Below are 20,603 nucleotides of genomic sequence, written 5' to 3' on the forward strand. Positions count from 1 at the left end.
TTGTCCGTATGGTGTTCATCAGTAACAGTTTGGATGTCCTTTAAGTGTTTAGGCGTATGTGGAGAAATAATAGTGATGAATACAGGAATTGGCCTGAATAAGAGACTCTGTTTAGTCCTCACTGCATTTTGCTCGTCTATATCTTTATTCTGGTGATTTCTTTTCATTCTGTCTTTCTGAGTAACCAGACTGAGATAAGTTTGACAACTGATGGCTGCCTAAAGGTGGCTATTGGTTGGTGAATACATTTGATTCACAAAGAGTTTGAAGATCAGCTCTTGTCTCCTCACAATGACGACTCTTGCAGAGAATGGACACAAGACTTTCCCTGTCCTCTTCTCAGATAAATGATTCAGAACAGGTACCTGGAATGATGGTGGGACAAGGCTGACCCTGTTTTCATCCCAAACGCACAAGTGAGACATTGTGTAGAGCAATTTTTAATCTTCTGTGCAGCTAAATAGCCATAAAAGTGCAAACTGCTCAACTATAATGAACTTTGAGCCCGAATACAGCATTAGCAGGAGGCGAAAGTCTACTCTCCGAGTTTTGTAAGTCTGTCTCTGATCCCAACAAAACTTGGGTAAAAAAATCTGAAAATATCAGTGAGGGGAGGGATATAAGCTTATAACATTAATGTTGTTGTTTATACTCACAGCTTCTTGGCCTTGAAAGACTCAGCGAACTCCCTGACGCTGCGGAGAGAGGCCAGGTCGCACATCATGGCTTCTACTCTTGCTTTGTGCTGTAGAGAAAGAAAACACAAAAATATGATTGTAATAACCAGCAGCAACAACAGAACAATACGGTAACAGCCTTTATTTATTCATTTATTGCCAACTGCCAGTGTTATCATCACTGCCATCATAACACTAGAAATACCTCGTGGTTGTATGCCTCCGCCAACCAGTCAAGTTGAAGTTTACATCCATGTCCAGACTCATACAATATTTGTAGTGAAGACTGAAGGAATTTAATAAAAAGGTATTAGTGTATTTTTTGGAGAAATTGAAGTTATCACTATATTGATATGTATGATTCCAGTGAATAATTTCCAGTGGGAAACTTGCCGTCTTCACTTAGAGACTGTGAAACGGTCACAGCGACCTTTAACCACCAAAATCTAACCAGTTCATCCTTGAGTCCAAGTGGACATTTGTGCCAAATCTAAAGAAATTCCCTCAAGGCGTTCCTGAGATATCATGTTCACGAGAATGGGACGTACAGATGGACATATGGACAGACAAATAACCCGAAAACATAATGCCTCCGGCCATGGCTGTCGCCAGAGCGGAAGCATAAAAAAAAACCTCAATCACAAAGTTAAGTTGTGATTTATCTCAAAGTCCAGGTAGCTATTCACTTGATTTTGTTTAACACAGATTGCTGAGGCCTCATTCTAACTTCAGAAACTTTGGAATATACATTTTCACAGAATGAGGACCGTAGATTTTGTCCCTCATCACTAACATTTGAAGCACATTAGGATGGGATCTCTTAATGACCAGTTTGAACAGGATGATTGATAAGAGCAGGCAAATGCAATGTTACTATGGGCATGGTCCTTTAAGATTTTAGAGGCGGAAACCTGTGAATTTTTGGCATTCTTGTTAAAAAATTATTTAAAAAGATGAATTGATTATCAAAACTGTTGCTCATTCATTTTCTGTCGATGGACTGATCGATTAATCAACCAATGATTTCAGCTCTACTTTTGTCTGTGTGCTCTTAGCAGGTGTTTGTGTGTGTATGTGAGGCTCATCTTACACCATATGTTGGGAGACAGGGTGAGGATAGGAGAGGAGCAGAAAAAGATAAATGACTTAAGAAGTGAATGCATTGCTGCATTTACACACTGAGGAAGACAGGCTAAATATTCATCATCCTCTCCATCCCACTGTAGCATTCTGCTGCGGGGCAAAGGCCTCAGCTGAGACGTATGCAGGCCTAAAGGAGCATATCTTTATAATAACAATGTACAAACATGCTTTTTTGTCTGTGATAAAGAGTGTAAACTTCAACTCTCTCCCCACCTTCCTGTTTGTCTTTTTCTCTATGTCTTTATCAGCACAGGCCCAATCAACAGACAAGCTAAGTTCAGTCTCCCTACAACATATAAGCTCACACGGGACCTTGGCGTATGTTAGCACAAGTGCGTGCAGCGTGAACCGAGGTTGAGCGCGTTCCGTTCAGACAAACGGTCCATTAGACTCATCCCTCATGCTGGAGAGGAAGAAGGAGTGAGACACTGCTTTCAAGACTCCAAGCTGGGCTCTGGGTCCAGTAGCACCAGGAATTCCGGATGCTCCCTCTCCCACCATCCCTAAGGAACACTGTCAGTTCACATTACACCCTGGAAGAGCGTTCAGTGTTCCGCTCTCCATCCGCCACCACTACTGCTGCTGCTCCCCTGTCAGCCTTTTCCACTGATCTGATCTCCAGTCTGTGGGTGTCATATGGGAATGTCTTTCCTCTGCTTGTCTGTCTTCGCAGAGCTAAGTGTACATGACACTCACAGCCACGATGCTGCATGGAGCGGTGAGCACAAAGAAAACAAGAAAGGGTTAAGAGCGCCTTCTGATGGAAATGTGATTCTTCAGGCATTTTACAGACACCTTAACTGCCCCAGGGTATATTTATACATGCATACACAGACACACGCACGCCCGCACACGCACACAACAAATCCAATGTTGTGACTCAAGGGTAAAACCACGCTACCACACCATTATCTATGCCTGAATTATTCTCTTGATGCTACTCTATACCATTATATGGATGCTATTACAAAGCATTAAAGGGCTGATTATGGCTATTATAGATATGATTATAGGGTACCTGCTTATATGATCTGCACACAGCAGTAATCACAGGTGAGAGGAGACAACTGTCTAATTTAATGACTTGTATGTGCAGTAAGCATTCACACTCCGAGCCTCTTTCAAACAGTTTACATACACAGAAACGCACACTAGCAGAGCAGGTAAGTGAAAAGGGCGGGTGGGGAGGTAATATCTGGTCTTTGTACAAGTGTAAGAGGAATCTGTGTGATATAGTGAGAAAACTTTATGTTATAAATGTGTGTAAAAAAGCCTCCAATTGTTATTTTAATTTTATAGTAAAAAGAAAATGAGGCATTACTTCCAAACAAGGTCAGAGCAGGCAGCAGTGAGATAATTAACAGGTCAATGTAAGGCCTCCTCAACAGGGTGGCCCTCCATGTGTGTATGACCAGCAGAGAAGATGAGAGCAGGTGTCAGCTTGACGAACACGTATCCCCCTCTCTAGAGACGGGGGGAAAAGGGAAGGAGAGATGGAGTAATGGGAGACCAGAGGGAGGATAGAGGGGGGTTGAAGGGGGGCCACTGGAGCAAATCCAGCAGGGAGAAGGTGAGCAGCCTGCCTGCCTGCCTGCCCACCTACCCTCCCCCTGCAGATTGAAGTCTTGCGAAGAAAATAAAGTTTATTGCCTGGAAAGAGGGGGGAAAAAGCATGTAAAAAGCATTAAAGCGATGGAGGTGAACAATTAGACAGATGGCCAGGTTTTGGAAGGAGAAGAGGAAAAAAAAAGGGTAGAAAAAGAGAGGGGGAACGCGCGGACGCAATCGTTCAGGGTTTTTATGAGGACCCTGACAACTTCTGGTCTCTTCAAGGGCGAAGGAAAAGTGAGAGGCAGCGAAGCCTCTCTGGTTAACTCTGGAGTAATCGCTGAGTGTGCAACACCACAGAGCTCAGCTCGGGGTGACAGAGCTTACCGCCCCCAGCTACACACAACCTATCGCTCCATCTAAATGCAAAAGGCTAATTATGAATCTTCCAAAGTAACAGACGTGTAAAATGATCATTACAGCTTGACAACTAGAAACTGAGGCGACTGCGTGTCCATCTTCCGTACTGTGCATCCGCAAAAGAGCAGCATGTTCCAGACATAAAGCAGCAAGGTCACCATGATGATAACATGGGCATCAGATCTCTCAGCCTTCTTCTCCTGCCGCCCCCACCTCTAGTAGTCAACCCAAGAGAACAGCTGTCTGTAACATGACAACGACCTTTACGACTTTCACTAGGAGGAAGGGAAGAGGGAAGACAGGAAAAAAAGTGTGCCTTTGCCAGTGCAAGTTGAGGAAGTTGGCCTCTGCAGAGCTTCTCCTGGTGTGTTCCATGTGTGTTGGGGAATGACATGTGGTCACTGCTGTGGAGAAAGATGAAGTAAGAGTGGGGGGATGGAGGGGGAAGAGCTCTAATATAATTATAACTGGGGCCATCCAATCCAATAAAATGAAGAGGTATTAGAGCTGGGGAGCCCCCATCCTGTTCAATAAGACACTGGAGCACTCTACTAACTCTTAAAACACACACATGTAACCATACACACACACACGCACACACAGGTACACACACTTCGCTGACCCCTTTAATAGCACAGCAGCCACCCCTAATGGACGCAAGCAAGTGGAACCGCCAAATAATACACTGTCTTAATGCACTAGGCTCAATCTCATCCCCCTCTCCCCTTATCCTTCTCAGCCTTCCCTCTCACACTTTAACCCCCGTTTCCATCTTGCCTCACCTCGTGCTGCCCCCTCACCACCTCAGCTACCTTTATAGATCACCAATGCAGGGGCAACACTTAAGAAATCAAAAGTACCCCCATATATACAAAACACTTACCCTGCAGACCCCGCTTAACACCTCAGGCACGGAGAAGGATGGTAAAAGAGTAAAAAGGGGAGGACAAAAAGAGGCTGCAGGAGCCAAAAGAAAAATCAGTTCAGGAATATTTCTATAGTTTGATGTGGTTTCTATCGCTCCCTGTGAATATGAGATCCATGATATCAATATAAAGGGAAAGCAAAGTTACATGGCCGTATTTTTCCCCAGCAGGTGCGGAGGTGAGGTGTTGTAATGGCGGTGAAAGTGAATGAACAGAGAAGACACCATGTGAAAAGGGCACCTTATAAAAGCAATCAGAGAAATGACTTTGAGCCCCTCTTCTTGCTCTGTAGATTAGAACAGGCCTCGGAGGGAGGAACACAGAGGAACTCAGATCTCTATGACCTTGTCCGCAACGCGCCACACTAAATTGGTCATCAGCTTTAAAGACTGTATTTTATCATAGATATATATTTTTAGCAAAAAAGAAAAAGAGAAAAGGAAGGGGGGGGGGGCTGTGGAATGTGCTGGTCATATATCATCCTGTCACAATTATGACGTTTGTTCATAAATACCAACCAATCTCCTCTCCACCTGGATAAGTCACATGCACTTGTGCTTATGCACGCGCCATTCACCAACAAAGAAATATGGACACACACCACGTGCGGTGAACGCACATGCACACAGCAAATAAAGAAACAGACACATCTTGCTGGGCGCCCTACCACAGGTCTGAGAACTGACCTCCACACACAGACAAAGAGACTGAATACACATCCAGGCAACATGCATTCAAGCATTGAACACACAGACGGATGCACACGCTCTGCACATTGCAAACACACACAAACAAACAAATGCACGCGCACATACACACATCCACTTATTCACTGACATGCACACACACTGCAATTAATAGGGAGGCAGGTCTCTGGTGAGGAAGAGAAAGTGCCTGTTCAGCACATACAGGCAGAATATGCAATTTCCTCCAGTTAAGTCTGTATTAAATTGATTTCTTCTTTCTCTGACATGGACTGGGTTTTTCCCCCCTAATGAAAGCTGGATAATCTACAGGTTTTCCCTTTCCTGAAATCAAGTTACAAATCAAGCAATTGCAGGGGCAGATATGGGAAAGGTGAAGGAAGGACATGGGATGATTTTCCAGATGAGAAACGTGGAGAATGAAGCACATACGTGCTGATACTCTTAACACGGACATCAGGGGCACCCCTCACACACACACACACACACGCACACACACATATGCGCAGGGGGAGTAAAGGTCAGGCCTCGGTTAAGTACTTGCTGACATTTCCGTTCAGCGATGTACTAAGGCTACTGCAGGGCCATGTGAGTAAACACGGCATTAATGACTGTAATTAATGAAACACATTAATTAGTAAGCACTTCAATCAGTTAATCACTCACTCAAAGCTGACAAGGAGCCGTGTGGAGGCTGCAGAGAAACACTGAACATGCTGAGAAAAAACACAAAGAAGGAAAGAGACCTAGACAGGTGAAAATAAGTACAGATGACCAGCAGTGAAAGAAGTATTCAAATCCTTTAATTAAGTAGAAGTAACAACACCAGAATGTAAAAACAAAAGTCCATTCAAAAATTCAGTAAATGTATTAGTGAGTGTTAGCACTAAAATATCAAAATATTATTGATTATGCAGGCAGAATGCTAACATTATATTATTACACTTTATATCAAAGGATTATTAATATTGATGCGTTAATGTCACAGAATTTTAATGTTAAAGCTGGATGAGGCAGAACTAATTTTAAGTATTTTAAATCCTGCTATGTAATTTAATTGACTGTATAACACTGCATTACATTTTATATGCTCATTATAGTATTTCAAAATCTTAATCAGCAAAGTAAATAACAGTAGAAGTATTCAGTAGTAACAAATGGAAATACTCAATACTACCTTAGAATTGTATTTAATGGTACTTAAGTAAATACACTTAGTTAATTTCAATCCATTGGTGATAATATTTTAGAGCACAGTGTGAAATGGAAAAATCATGCAAAAACGTTATTATAATATTACATTACAAATGATTTAAATAAAAACGAATAACAATTTGCTGATAATGTTTCAAAACATAATTTTTGCAGTATAATCTTGTCATTTTTTACATAACGATTTATATTATGGTTGTAACATTTCAACAGAAAGCGTTACAAATACAGAAAACCTCTCATCCGCTAACATGTGAGAACAATTTGACCAACACTGAGGTTCTTACCAAAAATTAAAATGTGTTTTTTAAGAGCAAACCATTTTAAGGAGAGATAACATATGAAGCATGTTATGTGTAAGTCACATGCATTGCACACAGAGAAAAAAAGTACGAGAAGACTTTCTATTGTAGCTTGAGGTGTAATCAAGCTCACCTTTCAGAGGAGAGACAGACAGGTGGTGAGGAAAAGATAGAGACAGAGACAAAAAAGAAAGACTGAGAGAGGGAAAGAGAGCGAGAGGGAGACAGAGATGGGAAATGAAAAGGACAGGGCGGTCATCATAATTGCAGAGTTTGCTTTTCGGATGCAGACAGACCAGGGCCATGGGGCCTGAGGCAGATATCAGATTCCACACAAACAGACACATGCACGCATATATACTAACATACACATACACACACACACACACACACCATATTCCACCACCAGCCTGTGTAAGTGTTTTTTCATTAAGGTAAAGGACAGCTGATATAATTTTGGAAGAGTTTTGTGTGCATTTGTGTTCTATAAAGGATGAAGTGTGAAGTGGGATGCTAACATCCAGCTTTCAATTCTAACAATGTCAATTTTATACTATAACCTGCTCGCTCTCTTTCTGTGTCTATGTGTGTGTGTGTGTGTGTGTGTGCACGTCTGTCTATCTCTGCCTCTACTTCTCTTCTCTCCCCTCCTTCGTCCAGCGCAGCACAGAGCCCGATCAGATTTACATTAAAAAGTGATGGAGATTTAAATAATGTGTCTATGTTCTCAGAAAGACATCAAGAGATTTTCATCTTACTCTCCTCTTCCTCTCTGTCTCTTCCTCTCCATTTCCTCACCCTCTCCTGATCCTATCTCCCCCCTCATCTCACCCACTCTATCTCCGCCAGATTCGCAGACAGTGCACATTTTCCTGCATGTCTTCAGTGTAACCGATACCCCTAACAACCAGGATTTTAATGCGATCCATATTGCTCCCTAATATTTCAGATCTCAGAATAAGCACTGGCAATTACATATTTACACCCAGCTTATTTTGCAATTCTGCATGGGGACTTTAGTGTCTGGATGAACGGGACACGCAGACTTAGATGCTGATTATGTTGTGGTTAGATAACAATAAAGTCAGAGGAAAACTCAGGGACCCTGTGCACTTATACTGTATGTACAACTTTCTGTTTGGGGGTGTCAGCAATAAAGCTCAACTCTCTCAAGTACAAAATAATGTGTTCTTTTCAAGTGTGGCGGTAATGTGATTGCTTTATCTAAACCTGCTAGTTTTACACTGTTTAATTCCTCCTGCCTTGTATCATCTCGGTATCTGGAGGGCTGGTAAAGTACCGAGCACGCTCGCAGGAATGCATCGCATTTACACATATGTACACTCTTGTCGTGAATACACAGAGATGATGAATTAAGCGGCTTTGATTTGGTTACCCAAGCTCTTTTTTGTATCAGCTTTACAAAAAACATAAGCATAACATAATTGAATAAGAAAAGAATCTGGCAATTAAGAAACATGGAGGCCTTTGATGTGAGTAAGTGTATAATAGGCCTTTTGATGAGGGAATGTTTTACACTCCGCAGGGTCTGGTATGCACTTTGATTAAAACCTCTTTTGTTTAGCAATATTATAAACTGCTTACCATTTTCCACTTTCACAATAGTTTAGCCTGGAAATACAAGAGATTGTGCCTTTTATCTCTTCTCTCTGGGATAAAGTATCTTGTTTTCTCTGGTATGATACTGAGTTCATGTTTCAAGAGGAACAAATGAATAAAACCTGGGATAAAATATTTCAAAAATGGAAACAAAGGAAATAAAAATAAAAGAAACAATTATTATTATGATGGTCAATTTCATATTCATACTCATATTGAGACAAAAACATTACCAGCAGCTGTTCAGACACCATTTACATGATCTACCCTATCTGTTGATAAGGTCATGTGGTTCTGCATTCTGTTACAACGTTACGCAGATTTGAATAATAGGATTCTCATCATGCATCCTCAGCCCCTTGTCGCCTGATAATAGCCTGGAAAACTCTCGTTGAACAATGTAATAAATGCGTCACGTGACCTCAGCTGAGGTCGGGGGTCAGCGAGCCACGCATTGTCAACGGAGCGCTGGCCTGACAGAGAATAAATGATGCCTTGTAAACAAATTGAATTATTGCTTTAATTCATGCAGTCTGATTCAATTTTCTGGGAGACAAGTCCTTCACAAGGGAGCAGAGGAGCGAAGGAATGACAGCGAGGAAGAAGGAAAGACGAGGAGGAGGAAGAGGAGCGGCAGTGGACGACAGGACGTGGACGCACACCTTCATCCTCTATCACTCCATCCCGCCATGCCTTTGGCTCCACTGAAGAGGAGTAACTACATTAAGAATCCCGATCATCTCACAAGACCGTGTGCTGCTCACTGTAGACGGTGGGTCTTCCTTTTGTCTCTCAGCTAAATGTAATAAGGTTGTGTTAAATCGAGTTGGGCCGGGCCACTAGGCTGATTCTCTGCCCTGGCAGGGACTAAGTGACATAATGAGGAGGAGACAGACCTGAATTTCATGAACTGATACGCAGACTACAGTTTGTCTGTTGCATAAACATTTAACAGAGTTTAGCTAATTGAGAAAGAAAAGAAAATGTACATAGTGGTAAAAACAGACTGATCCCAATTAGACAGCAGCTGTGGATGGAGGATGCTCTAATCTGAAGAGATCTTTGAAGAAATCTTTGTAAGCTTATTGTAATGGGCGAATGGAAAAGCCCATCTCTTATGCTACACCCCATGAACCTAAAAAACCCTGAATGAAACATCAGTATTAAAGTTTGGTCTATCACCCAAAGCTGCATTAGGTCTCTCCTCAGTTTGCTCCTTAATTCCATCAGAGTAATCCCACATTATTGCCCTCTAACAGTACCCTAAACGGAGAATAAAAAGTTTGCTCCCCTCTAGTAGTGTATTACCAGGAAACAACAGGCCCTCTCCTCATTAAGTTATAGATATAAATGCTCCAAAGCATGAAATTACCCCCGAGCCTCCCTCTCCAAATAACCTGGTTTGCAAACAAATGATCCGAGCACAAGCAGTAAAAGGCAGATTATTAAAATAATAGGAGGGATTTAAATTTGCATCCACAGAACAATTCAGCAAAGGACTTTGCAATTACTCCTCCCCCTCCTCTTCCCCTGTTCATTCCACCTTTCTACTGGCAAGGCGAGCACCTCACACTTTATTGTGTCCATCTGTTCTTTCTAAGAAGCAGAAGCAGAGTTTGGTAACTTCAGGTGTATGTTTGTGAATATGGTCAGCCACGGTTTTATCTGGTAGTATCTGGTATTACTGTTTATCTTAATCAAAACAACACTCAGTTTACACTCATACTTCCTTATTCTCCTCGGCTCCCACCTTAACAAACTATTTCTCTCTTTCTATCTTACCCTATGATAAATATCTAACTTTATCCCGAGACAATAACGGTCCCTCCTCCTATGCTGGAGTAATGGGGAGCGATGAGAGAGTGTGGTGAGCAGGAACGGACGAGGCAAAGGGTGCTCAGGTCTGCATTACCTCTGAGTTATGGCCTCCATTTGCATCTCAATCAGCCTCTTTGGAGAGCCCACCACCTTGGTAACACCCCCATCACACCACAGCCACCCCGGGTAATCAGGGAGATTTAGTGGGACTGGCAGCCTACTGTGGGCACCCCCTGGCTGGGGCTTGCAGCTCATTCCCAGCCCCTGGTCTAGCTAAGGGCCCTCTGGGCCACATCCAAACACAGGAGAATGGCAGCACTTAACAAGACTGAGGAAGACCAAAATAGACGAGCAGCAGGAACGGACCATAAAACAGAGGGAAAACAAAGCACCCGAGTGATTGTAATAGATGTTCCAGCATAGATGTCTGCATAGTGTTCATTATAGCAGGAGAAAAAAAGAAAACAAACTTGAACTTGTGACCTTAGGTGAGAACATTTTATCTCAGAGTTGATGATAGCACTGACACCATCTCACTGCTCCCCTGCAGCAAAAACAAGCTCTCTCTAACATGTAATGGGAGTATGTGCACCTACAAACACAAACATACACACACGCGCACACAGCTACATGGTGTGATTTGCAGATAGTGAATGCTCCACTTGAGAGTTGCCTCTCTAGTTAGCGGTGTCTCATGACTGAACCCTGCTAAGGTATTATTACCTACACTCAGCCCTATTGATATTGTGACTCCAGCATCTGTTCACCTCCTTGTTACTGCTTGGACCCCAGCACAGCATCCTATCTGACTGTGTGCATGGCATGTGTGTGTGTGTTTGCTCCTGTTTGTGTGTGAGTGTGTGTGTATCCTGGACCTCTGGGGTAGAGAGTAGTCACTGTACACAGTAGAAGACGAGAGGCTGAGGAGGCTAATAGAGAAACACTCGACACACCAGGGGCCTAATCAACTGCGAAGGACACGTACCCATAGCTCCAAACCTCTCTCTTACACAAACACACTCTGGCCTTTCTTTCTCCCTCTAATCTCTCTGATACTCTAAACTCCACAGCGCCTGCATCAATGCCACATCGCACAAAGACTTTGTAAGCAAAGCTTGCAAAAAAAAAAAAAAAAACACAGAAAAAGAAGGAAAGATTGGAGTCCAAACTTCACCTGCAAACACAGATGGCTCAGGTGAGCAGAGGAAAAGGACTAAAACAAAAAAGGGAAACATGAGGAGAGTGAGGACTGAAGATGGAGAGACTCAGGAACTCAGAAGCTGAGTTTCAGTTATCAGAATCAAATATTAGTGGGGAAAAAAACTGGGGAGTGGGCAACATTAATCAAAGTGTTCACCTAGTGGGCAGCCATATGGCAGATCAGCACGCCAACGGTGCAAACTTGCTGATCTTCAGTAACGGGGTGCAATTAATTCCACTGGCTGCATTCATCTCTCCCTCACACACTGAAGGAAGGGAGGTAGAAAAGAACGAAAGAGAACAGAGGAGGGTTTGTTATGACTCTTTACTCTTCCTTCTCAACTCTTTTTTTTCCTCTCTCTCGCTCTCGAAGCAGAGGAATCAAACCCAGGTGATAAATGAGGTGGACACAAGGGCCTCAGGTAGCTCCTGTGGCGACGATGGAGGGGTGTTGGAGGGTGGGACAAGAAAAAGTGGAGAAATTAAGAAACTGAGAGAGGAGGAGACAGCGGTGGACAGGGGATTAGTTTAGTCTAAGATTTGTAAGTAGGCCTGAAATTGTATATTTACATGTATGTTTTCAAATTATGTGCCTATGTCTTAATCAAAAGAAATATTCAGTGGCTGCCATTATAACTAAAATGTTAAGGATTGCATTTACTAAAAGTTTATATAGGAAAGTGTACCATCAACACCGCCAAGTCAGAGTGCCATGCTATTTACAAACCACCCTAATGAATGGAGAGCACGCACAATAATACCACTGTTCAAAAAATAAAGCCTCATAAATCATATGTAAATCCCATTATCTGGCCCGCATAATAGCTATTTCTACACAAGGCTGTGAAATAACAATTAACACTTTCCAACACTCCTTAAAAAAATCACTGTAATGCCCATAAAATCCTTTGAAAGGAGGCAAGAAAAACCGGAATAAAAGTTTGCACTCTTAGAGACTGAGTCACAAAAAATGTGCAGATTGCCCTCAAAACACAATCTCAGTAAATCTGGACTGAATTCTCTCTGTGCAAGATTACACCAAATACAGTGGTACACTGTATCCTATGTTTTGTTTTTTATCAGATATCAATTAATTTAAATGTAAATTAAAAGAGCAAACATCATAATGATAAGTGACGTCATTCTCGATTATTTCTTTTCAGTTGGATACAGAAAGCTTTTATGGGAAAGGATGGTCACCATTTGAGAATTCACTCGGTGAACCGACAGAATAGCGTAAAGTGAGCACAACCTGACCCCCCCCCCCCCACACACACACACACACACACACACACACACACACACAGCCATGGCTCTCAGACCTCTTTTGGTTTTATGTAAAATTAGCGTCTCCACTGGCTCTTAACACAAGCTCATCTCCATTAGCCGCAACCTAGTAAAACTGACTCGTGCAAATGAGTTGTGGATATGCATTCCCCCGGCCCTCTCATCCCTCCCATCCATACAAATATACTGCATCTGCTATCTCACTTCCATATCTGTGTAAGCCAGCTCATCCCATAGGCCTAGTCACCATACCACCCATACCAATATCATAAATGACTGTTTGGGAAGCCTTCATTAGGGCAGAAATGCCCCTCCACCCCTCTAATCAGGGCATTTTCCTTGTGCGCATTGGGATGGTGCTTTATGGTCCAAATGGGGCTCTGTTAATGAGGAAGTATACATGTCTCCATTTCCTGTCTAGCCTGGTCTGCAGTTCCTGTATTTGGCCCTATTATAATCACAAGGCTTTTTTAATGAGCTATATTCATCTTGGTCATGCATCAAACACCATGTAGACATACAATAACAGAATAAATGAGAAAACACACAGAATTAATTACATTCTTGCTAAACGTTGTGCTATAGCCATGCAGCTTATTACCAACCTATGGAAATGTGAGGAAATAAATCACAAAAATGAGTGTCAGGAAAGATGTTTAGATCTTCATCTTTTACAAATGGGCTGGGACCACTCACTGTACTCCAAGCAACATGAGTTTAAACTAGTATGATGACAGCTGAATCATTGCGGTGTCACAGTAAATTCTGTTACAGTGTTCCCACAATCTCTGTGCTTTTTCACATTCTGCTCTCGGCCCTCTCACTCTTTCTCAATCCTCCTCTCTGCACCTCTGATCTCTCGCTGTCCCCGTCTTCCCTTCTCTCTATCATCCCCTCTTCACTCCCAGGCCTCGTTGACATTAACCTGGAGCACTCACATTTTCCCATGGTTCTCCATGTTGCTCTCCACATGTCAGAGCGGGGAGGCTTTATGGCCCACATCCATCAGCGTCACATGCCAGGATTTATGGGAGATGGAGTCCAAACCTGATCGCTCTGAATCAGTCTTGCTGAAGCCGACCCCTGGGCTGCTGTGGGATGTAATGGATGAGTATCCGTGCCCCCCACCTCCTCCCCACCTCACTCCTCTCTCCTTCCACCTCTCCTCTCACCCATCCTCTGCACTCTTCCCTTCATCTCTCATGATTTTTTCTCTCCTCTGCCCATCAGTCCAGTCCCCTTCTTTGCCCTAGTTGGCTCCTCTTGGTCATTCATTCAAACCTAATGGAAATTTGGTTACCAAAAATTAATGAGGCAGACTCACTGAAGGAAGTATCCAAGTGCACATTGTACCCACATACACTCATACAGACATAAGCTCATCATTCATCGCTGTGTGTAGGGTTTTATTTGGGCTAATTTATCATGACACTGTATTAATAGGCAGCAGTGCCCTTCAGAGGAGAGATGAGAGGCACCAATTAACTCTGTTCACCGTTCACTGCCACACACAGACCTGTAGGGATGACAAAGGTCTGTCAAATTACTCTGTCCGGTGACAGCTCTCTGTGTATTACAGAACATCGCCATAAATAAGGAGGGAGAAGAAGCTCACTGGATGATCAAGTACAGTTGAATTAGATGTAATATTTTTTCCAGACATTTTGCACTGGAATTGTGTGCTTCTGCAAATGCTCTTTGAAAGTCCCAATAGTCTTTTCTTCTGATTGAACTGACCATTACATGACCATAGTTACTGTGGCTTTGCCTGTCAAGCTTTCGGCTCTTACATGTGTCGTGCAAGAAGAGACATGCAGTTAACAATCTTAACAATGTCAGATTTAACAGACGAAATTCTTAGTAATTTTTGAAACAACTGGTCCTTGATTTCTGACAGAGGTAGACATTGTCATTTCTAGCTGGCAACTGCTGATGTTGCCAGCTGAAATGGCCACAGTTAGCTGTAATTTGCTTGTAGGTTTTATTAGATGTAGCTAGCTAATTATGCTGACATTAGCTCCATGAGTTGGTTGAAAACACTGTCTCCAGCTAACCTTTTAATATTACCAAATGGACTTGCTTTAAAAGAAATCTGTAAAAAGGGTCATAAATGCATTTGATGGCTACATACAGTACATTGTCCTAAAAGCTGCATCTCCAAGGCAAAAAGTCACCATCCTTACCAGTTGATGACCCATGCAGAAGACAAATACATAAAGAAGCAGTATTGTTCTTGTATTGCAGTGTAGAGCTAGTTAGTTCTAGTGTTGTAAGTATGATCAGGAAAAAGGTTAGATTTATTCTTTATTGTTCATATTTTCAAATGACATGTTCAACTTTTAACATCAAATGTTTTTAGCAAATGTAATGCTATCACAGATAACAGATTTGGCTAGAGCTGCTGGAATGTGAACTTCCCTAAATCCAATAAAGAGCCGCTAATGTTATGCTATCATATCAGAGTTTAGGGTAAGGAGTAGGTTAGGGTAGGGTAGGTACACTACCTAACCAGCGTTGTTGCCATGGTAGCTACTTGTCAATCACAGTGTAGCCATGCCCCAAAGGATACCCTGCTTTATCATCTATTTTACTCTAAAGACCAGAGTTTACAAAACGAACATCATGCTGTATTGAAAAAGACTTCAAACTAGCAATTGAGACCATAAACTCATTAGGAAACCGTTTACTGAGATAATAAATCAAGTGAGAAGTAGGGTCATTTTCTCATAGACTTCCACACAATCGGACTTCTTTCTGGAGTCAGTGGAGTCGCCCCCTGCTGGTCATTGGAGAGAACGCTTCACTTTTCAGGCCTGGGGCTACATGTTTTGCTTCAACACAATAGGAAAACACTACATAGTGGACGTGCTATCATTTGGGTTTTTTTATTGCAACCATACAAATTATGTAATATGAAATGCTCCTTGGTCTAGAAAGTAATACGGTTACAGCTGCAGGCAGTAAGCTAGTTAGCCAGACATGGTAATGTTTGCAGCTTACTTCAGAGCAGATGAACACATCAAATCCATTCTTTACACTTTTGCTGGTGTATTTTTTTTTTATTTGGAAGGCTAAAAAAAAACATACACCACTGTATTTTACAATACACCAAAATGCACTAAATAGTGCTTAAAAGTTATCTGTCTGCTAAAAATAATCTAATCCTTTCTTGCACCACTATTGTACCAAAAAAGCTCACCAAAGTTTGAGACAATATATTTCCTCCTCACGGCCTCCAGCTCACAGCAGAATTAATCAGCTGAACCCCAGTGGTCTACATATAGTGCTGTGACGGAGGGAGCTGGAGGTTAAAGGTCAAACTGTGTTCACTGGTTTACTTTAGAGGTTAAAGGTCAAACTGTGTTCACTGGTTTACAGCAGATTTTATTAGAGTTATTTGATATATTTACCCAACCTGTGCACCTTCTACCCTGCCTCTATATGGTGCTGGTTATCTAAAAGTTGTAAAGTAAATACACAGCTACACATGCTGCTCATCTCTCACCTGGAACATGTGAAATAATATTGCCCTGCGGCCCCCCAAACAGGTTCGGACCCTAATAAAGGTTTTACACTATGAAAGAAACACAGTGAGGCAGCTCCGACACCTCTGAGCCTCCCTCAACATAAACACACACACACACACACACACACACACACACACACACAGACACACACACACACACACACACACAAGGGCTGAGCCTGGTCACAGGTCAGGAAAGCCTGTAGCTCTCTGTGGTCCAGGGGAGCAGAGCCGCTTGAACCTGTAATATGCTCCTCTCTCCCCTGGTGCCACTTGTTGTGGGGTTTTAGTGCAGGGGAAATTACACCTGCTCTCCAGCCTGAGACCGGCAATGACACACAGCTGAAACTGGGGATTACACACCCACAAACACACATATCGACACACATATACAGGTAAACCTAAGAGGACCTCTGAAATTGGGCAGCCAGAAAACAGCTGTATCACAGGTGAAGAGGGAGCGTATGTGTGGGTGTGCGCATGTGATGTTGCATTTACAACATAACATCACTGATCAACAAAACATTTTATAGGAGTGCTTCACACACCATTAAAACACTGGTACCATTTTGAAAGTATGTGCAGCCCGAATAGCAATAACAGATTAAAAGCCCTGCTCTCCATCCACTATTCCCACAGGCGTGCCAGCTCAATGGATGAAAAGAAAAGAGAATATGAGGTGGCTTTACCATCTAAACACAGCATGGCGAAAATAGAGTAACACAGTGGTTTATTCACAACAGAGACACAAGATCAATCCAGTGTAACACAGCAGCGTAAGATTAGGATGCATTACACCACTAATACTGTTCTGTAGGCCTAAACATTTGCCAATGTGTAGGCTTAATCACTGGTTAGATGGGGAGGCCGTTTCATCATCGAAATGGTCAACCAAAATGAACACAACATCTCGCCTACTCTGCAAGTCAAATGTGAGCTGAGAGATAATCATTGATATGGGGCAGGAGAGAATGAAACTAATAAAAAGGCAGTGTATCAAAGTATCGCAGTTAAGTATTAGTCACGTGAGGGCAACTACGCCACAACTCCGCTGTTCTCTAAATGAATCCCCCTCGTCCCATGCTTGATTTATGAGCCTGTAAAAACACACGTTGTTTTTAATCTACTGCTGCCTGAATCTGCCTCTCTAATGAAATGTGGATCTGCGTGTGTGTGTATGTGTATGTGTGTGTCCAAGGGTGTACATGTGTGTGTTTGATAATGATGTATGGGCTGAAGTCTGATTCTTTGAGCATGAATTTTCTCTCTGATAAATATGCATTCAGTTACACAGACTGATTAAGCTGTAAACCAGTGTTAACTCTGTGTCAAAGCACATACAAACACACATATACATACTTACATACACACACACACACACACACACACACACACATACACATACACATATATACACACACACGCACACAATTTCCCAGAAAATAATGATAGCTGTGCCTGAGGCAGGATTGTTTGGATGCCTGGAGCGGTTCACTGATATCAATACCATGAGACCTGACTGCAGAGGATATCCTATAAACACAAGACGAGCTTCAGAGACACAGCCATATCAGCAAAAGCTGTTTTACAGAGTCAAGAAAGATGATTTGCAGAGTTCTGCACCAAAATGCTATGTCTTGATTTTTATTTTAAAATAAAAAGCTACATATTTACCAGCTAAATACATAAATGAGCAAAGCATTGCTGAAACATTTATTGAAAGATAACCAGTCACATCTTTGTTTAAATAAGACTATTCTCATTGCTTGTTGTTTGTTAAAATAAAAAAATCATCCTCCCACACTTTTCTTCTGGAGAAGAAATTTGATTTGAGCTTTTTGTTTCAGTTATTCTCCACCAGGCTGACATTGAAATTTGTGACTTATAAGTGTCAGAACGGTGGGACATGGCAGCTGTTGACTTGCTGTGATGCACTTGTCTGTTCACTAGAGGACAATCCCTCTGTCCTTCATAGCAAACGCAAACTGACAACAGCCTACGTGCACACATGGTCTTCTTCTACTCGCTCACATGTGAAATGCAGTCAGGCCTGGACATGTAGAGCACCAAACACATGCATACACATGCACAAACTCATTAAGTTCCTGTCTCATGTCTGACTATAGTCTTAGTGGGTTATGGAAGATGACGAGAGACAACATCAGACCATTTAAATCACACAGAGACATCAAACACAGAATTACATCTAATTAGCCTATTGCGTCTCCTATGAACTTTATCATGGGATCTGAGAGTCTGTGCTAATTTCAAACTGTGCTAAAGATGCTAAAAGAGCTTGGGGTAATAGCGGGTGCATGTTATAGCCAGTTGCCAGATGGTTTCTGCATTGAACATTACTATATTTGCCTGTTTGGCAGACATCAACTAAGCCTGCGTCTATTTGGCTGCAGCTTATTACAACTGGCTCATCTCCTGAATTAAAACATTACAGTATGTGCTGGACTTGTCTCTCTGTGGTCAGCACTTCTGAGACTTCAATAAAAAACATTCTCTGCTGGGCAGGGAGAGAAAGAGAGAGAGAGGAAGAGTGAAAGAGATCCAAGCAACCTCTCACCTCTCTCATCATAAGAAGCCCTCGTCCCAGGGCTATGAGCCCTCCTTCAGAGGGGAGAGCGAAAGAGTGAAGGATGAGAGTCTGTCAGGTTCAAACAACAAAGAGGTGCTGCCTTACACATCCTTCCTCAACCTGTCCCCTTCAGTGGCAGTGACATCATTTAAATCATTTAAATCCTCCCCAACATGACCTATGGCAAGTGACCCGTCATTCTAACGCTCACACCTCCATGTGAGACGGCTGCTGAAGTGCTTATTTAGCAGAAAATACCACCCGGCTAACTATGTGATTTATTCAAAATTATTCCTCCGCGGTGCTCCTTCACACAGAGCATTTGCCCATAGTTCACTGTGGTCCAGGCAATTAGGAGCAGGCCACACCTCTTCAGGAGACAGAGCACCTGGCTATAGCAGACAGACATAAGGAGGAGGAGAGCCGAGCGGCGCACAGCTTTTCACGATGGGCTGGAATAACTAAGCAGAGCAGTGAGGGAGAGTGAGGGAGTGAGGAATGCAAGCCTGGCACTTTAGGATTCATTTAGGTTCCCCCATCTCCCTGGTCACTTTATTAGCAGTCTGGGAAGAGTGATGCATGTCCCAAAGCTATGCAAAATGCATAATCAAGCATTTAAATACACACCATGTGGATGGGTGTGTGCAGTGCACAATGTGCATGCATGTACGTGTGCATACATACCGTACTATAGTGTTTTACATTGACGCACAATCATACATACACGCACAAAATGCTTACTACTGTAAAACCTCAAAGTATTCAACTCTAACACTTTTATACTAACAGTCTTTGCTACACAAAGCCTCCTTTAGTATTCCCACGAGCTGCATTGTAACCGTAACGTGTGTAATGTAAAGAAATCCTCGGTGGTATATTATAGTAAATCCTATTGTTGTTCTGGCACTTGTGTGGTCGCTTGGTGGAGGAATCCGAAGCGGATACATTTGAGGAGAAAGGGGTTTCCTCATCAAATTTACATATCGCAATTCCACCCTCATTTCATCCATCCTGTCTGCTCTTTTCAGTGCCACACCAATGCAGACCGTAGTTGGAGATGTGGGACCTTTTTATTCCCAATTTACAGACAGAATGCAGGCAGGAAACAAAAATCAGTAAATAAAGAGATATGAGAAGGTCTCCCAGGAGAGGTGGACGCATGCTACTAATACGCAGAAAGGAAACAGATCGATTTGCACAATGCCTCATCCTGGTAATAAGTGAGAGCCGCCACTCCCTCAATGATTCAGTGGATGTACCTGAGATTGGAGGAGAGGATTGGGAGAGCAGGGAGGGGTAGAAGTGCAGGTATAATGTTGGTATAGTCTGGGGACAATGTGAAAAGGGGCTCTGGAACTGCTTAAGCACAAGCTTCGACACCGCAAACAACAATCTCCACTGGATTTATCTGAGCTTTAACAGTGACGAGTCAGCAAAAGCACATGCAAAAAAAAAAAACACTTTTGCCTATGCTTTTTAATGAAATTCAATTCAAACTTTATTTCAGACTCACAAGTGGGCCCATAGCATATATATTTTATAAAAAATTTAAAAAAAGAAAAAGGACTATAAGACATACATGATAAAACCACAACATTCAATTCACCACAACCAGTTCATATGTAGGCTATCT

The 20,603-nt window shown here is 42.4% G+C and overlaps 1 protein-coding gene across 6 annotated transcripts in view; it reads right to left on the reverse strand.

The window, feature by feature from the left end:
• wwox (WW domain containing oxidoreductase) overlaps positions 1–20,603 on the reverse strand; it is a 137,957-nt gene that overhangs the window by 100,132 nt on the left and 17,222 nt on the right. For 5 of the 6 annotated variants that reach the window (XM_042410589.1, XM_042410590.1, XM_042410592.1 and 2 more), the window contains exon 6: positions 657–745. In XM_042410589.1, coding sequence (XP_042266523.1) covers positions 657–745 — 89 coding nt within the window. Of the gene's footprint in view, positions 1–656; positions 746–14,305; positions 14,374–20,603 lie in introns of those variants that run through there. The other variant, XM_042410594.1, reaches the window with a different exon arrangement.

This window comes from Thunnus maccoyii, chromosome 5, assembly GCF_910596095.1.
Source record: "Thunnus maccoyii chromosome 5, fThuMac1.1, whole genome shotgun sequence".
Taxonomy (NCBI): domain Eukaryota; kingdom Metazoa; phylum Chordata; class Actinopteri; order Scombriformes; family Scombridae; genus Thunnus; species Thunnus maccoyii.